The following is a 1,641-nucleotide window of genomic DNA, read 5'->3' on the forward strand; positions in this document are numbered from 1 at the left end:
CTTATGTCACTTGGAGTTGTTTTGAAGAGCCGTTTGTATTTGTTGCCAGAGGTCTTTCTTACACGACTTGGATCTAGAAGAGCAATGAGAAAATTTCGGTTTACAATGAGGTCACTTATTAGTTGAACTAAGAACCACATAATATAAGCTTACCCGAAAAACCACTACATTGATTCATCAACATAAATCAAAAACCAACATTAGTAGTGTAGTTTGCAAGATGGATTTCGAACCTAGAAGTTGGTGGTTCGATTCCGAGTCATAAAATTTATCGCTGTGTATTAAATATGTTTAAAGTACGGATTTCTTCAAGAGGAAAGACAAATTCGTGAACTGAAAGAAAAAACTTGAAAAAAAAAAAAAAAAAAAATCCATAATATAAACTTACCTGAAAAACCACTACACTGTGTATTAAATATGTTTAAAGTACGGATTTCTTCAAGAGGAAAGACAAATTTGTGAACTGAAAGAAAAAACTTGGAAAAAAAAAATCTGATGGAGCTTTATTGTTGCGTTAGTTCCCCTGATTTAGGGTGGTGGAAGGCTACATTAAAGTTTCTGCTATATTAGAGTTCCGGATCTCAGTCAATCGATTGGGCTTCCAACACTCTAGTTTTTTTTCTGTGTATGATACCGAAAAAATATACCCTGCTTATACTGCCAGAATGAGACTGAAAAGTCCTTTGTGAGACTGAAAAGTCCCCTTCTGAGACTGTAACGTCCTTTTATGAGACTGTAAAGTCCCCTTCTGAGACTGTAACGTCCTTTTATGAGACTGTAAAGTCCCTTTATGAGACTGAAAAGTCCCTTTAGTAGACTGTAAATTGAAGTTTCTGCTATATTATAGTTCCGGAACTCAGTCAATCGATTGGGCTTCCGACACCCTAGTTTTTTTTTCTCTGTGTATGATACCGAAAAAATATACCCTGCTTATACTGCCAGAATGAGACTGAAAAGTCCCTTTATGAGAATAAAGTCCCCTTCTGAGACTGTAACGTCCTTTTATGAGACTGTAAAGTCCCTTTATGAGACTGAAAAGTCCCTTTAGTCCCCAATACTTCGGAACTCAGTCAATCGATTGGGCTTCCAACACCCTAGTTTTTTTTTTCTCTGTGTATGATACCGAAAAAATATACCCTGTTTATACTGCCAGAATGAGACTGAAAAGTCCCTTTATGAGAATAAAGTCCCCTTCTGAGACTGTAACATCCTTTTATGAGACTGTAAAGTCCCTTTATGAGACTGAAAAGTCCCTTTAGTCCCCAATACTTACTTCCTAATGGACTGAAGCCACTCTTTGAACTGCTGAGCGCCGTTCGGATTGATCTCATACGCGTTCCGTGCCGAACACACAATGGACACAAAGTCCTCATGGTCTGCCCCGGATAGATGGTACAGCTTCTGATTCATACAGTGGATGTACATTTGTTGACACTTGGTCATCAGAGGAGCCAGCGTGGTACGTAGATTCCGGATAGATGGTACAGCTTCTGATTCATACAGTGGATGTACATTTGTTGACACTTGGTCATCAGAGGAGCCAGCGTGGTACGTAGATGTTGGACAATGAGGGCCGGAGTGTTCCTGTAAGCAATTGAGTAGCTTGAGTTTTCATTTTGTAGAAAATGTCTCGTAAGCGCT

The 1,641-nt window shown here is 38.9% G+C and overlaps 1 protein-coding gene across 1 annotated transcript; it reads right to left on the bottom strand.

The window, feature by feature from the left end:
- LOC103522816 (zinc finger SWIM domain-containing protein 8-like) lies at positions 1-1,463 on the bottom strand. Its single transcript, XM_008487906.3, has 2 exons — positions 1,274-1,463; positions 1-73 (listed from the first exon to the last, which is right to left on the bottom strand). The coding sequence occupies exons 1-2, from the start codon at positions 1,441-1,443 to the stop codon at positions 7-9; spliced, it is 237 nt and encodes a 78-aa protein (XP_008486128.1). The 5' UTR covers positions 1,444-1,463; the 3' UTR covers positions 1-6.
- Positions 1,464-1,641: the final 178 nt, after the last annotated feature.

The sequence above is a fragment of the Diaphorina citri genome, unplaced genomic scaffold (assembly GCF_000475195.1).
Source record: "Diaphorina citri unplaced genomic scaffold, Diaci psyllid genome assembly version 1.1 scaffold11502, whole genome shotgun sequence".
Lineage (NCBI taxonomy): Eukaryota > Metazoa > Arthropoda > Insecta > Hemiptera > Psyllidae > Diaphorina > Diaphorina citri.

Bases quoted from the DNA above. Each gene is read 5' to 3' on its own strand.
- LOC103522816 (XM_008487906.3), bottom strand. From the start codon at position 1,443: ATGACCAAGTGTCAACAAATGTACATCCACTGTATGAATCAGAAGCTG. The intron at 74-1,273 runs GTAAGTATTGGG...TTGCTCTTCTAG, and splicing joins TGGCTTCAGTCCATTAGGAA to ATCCAAGTCGTGTAAGAAAG.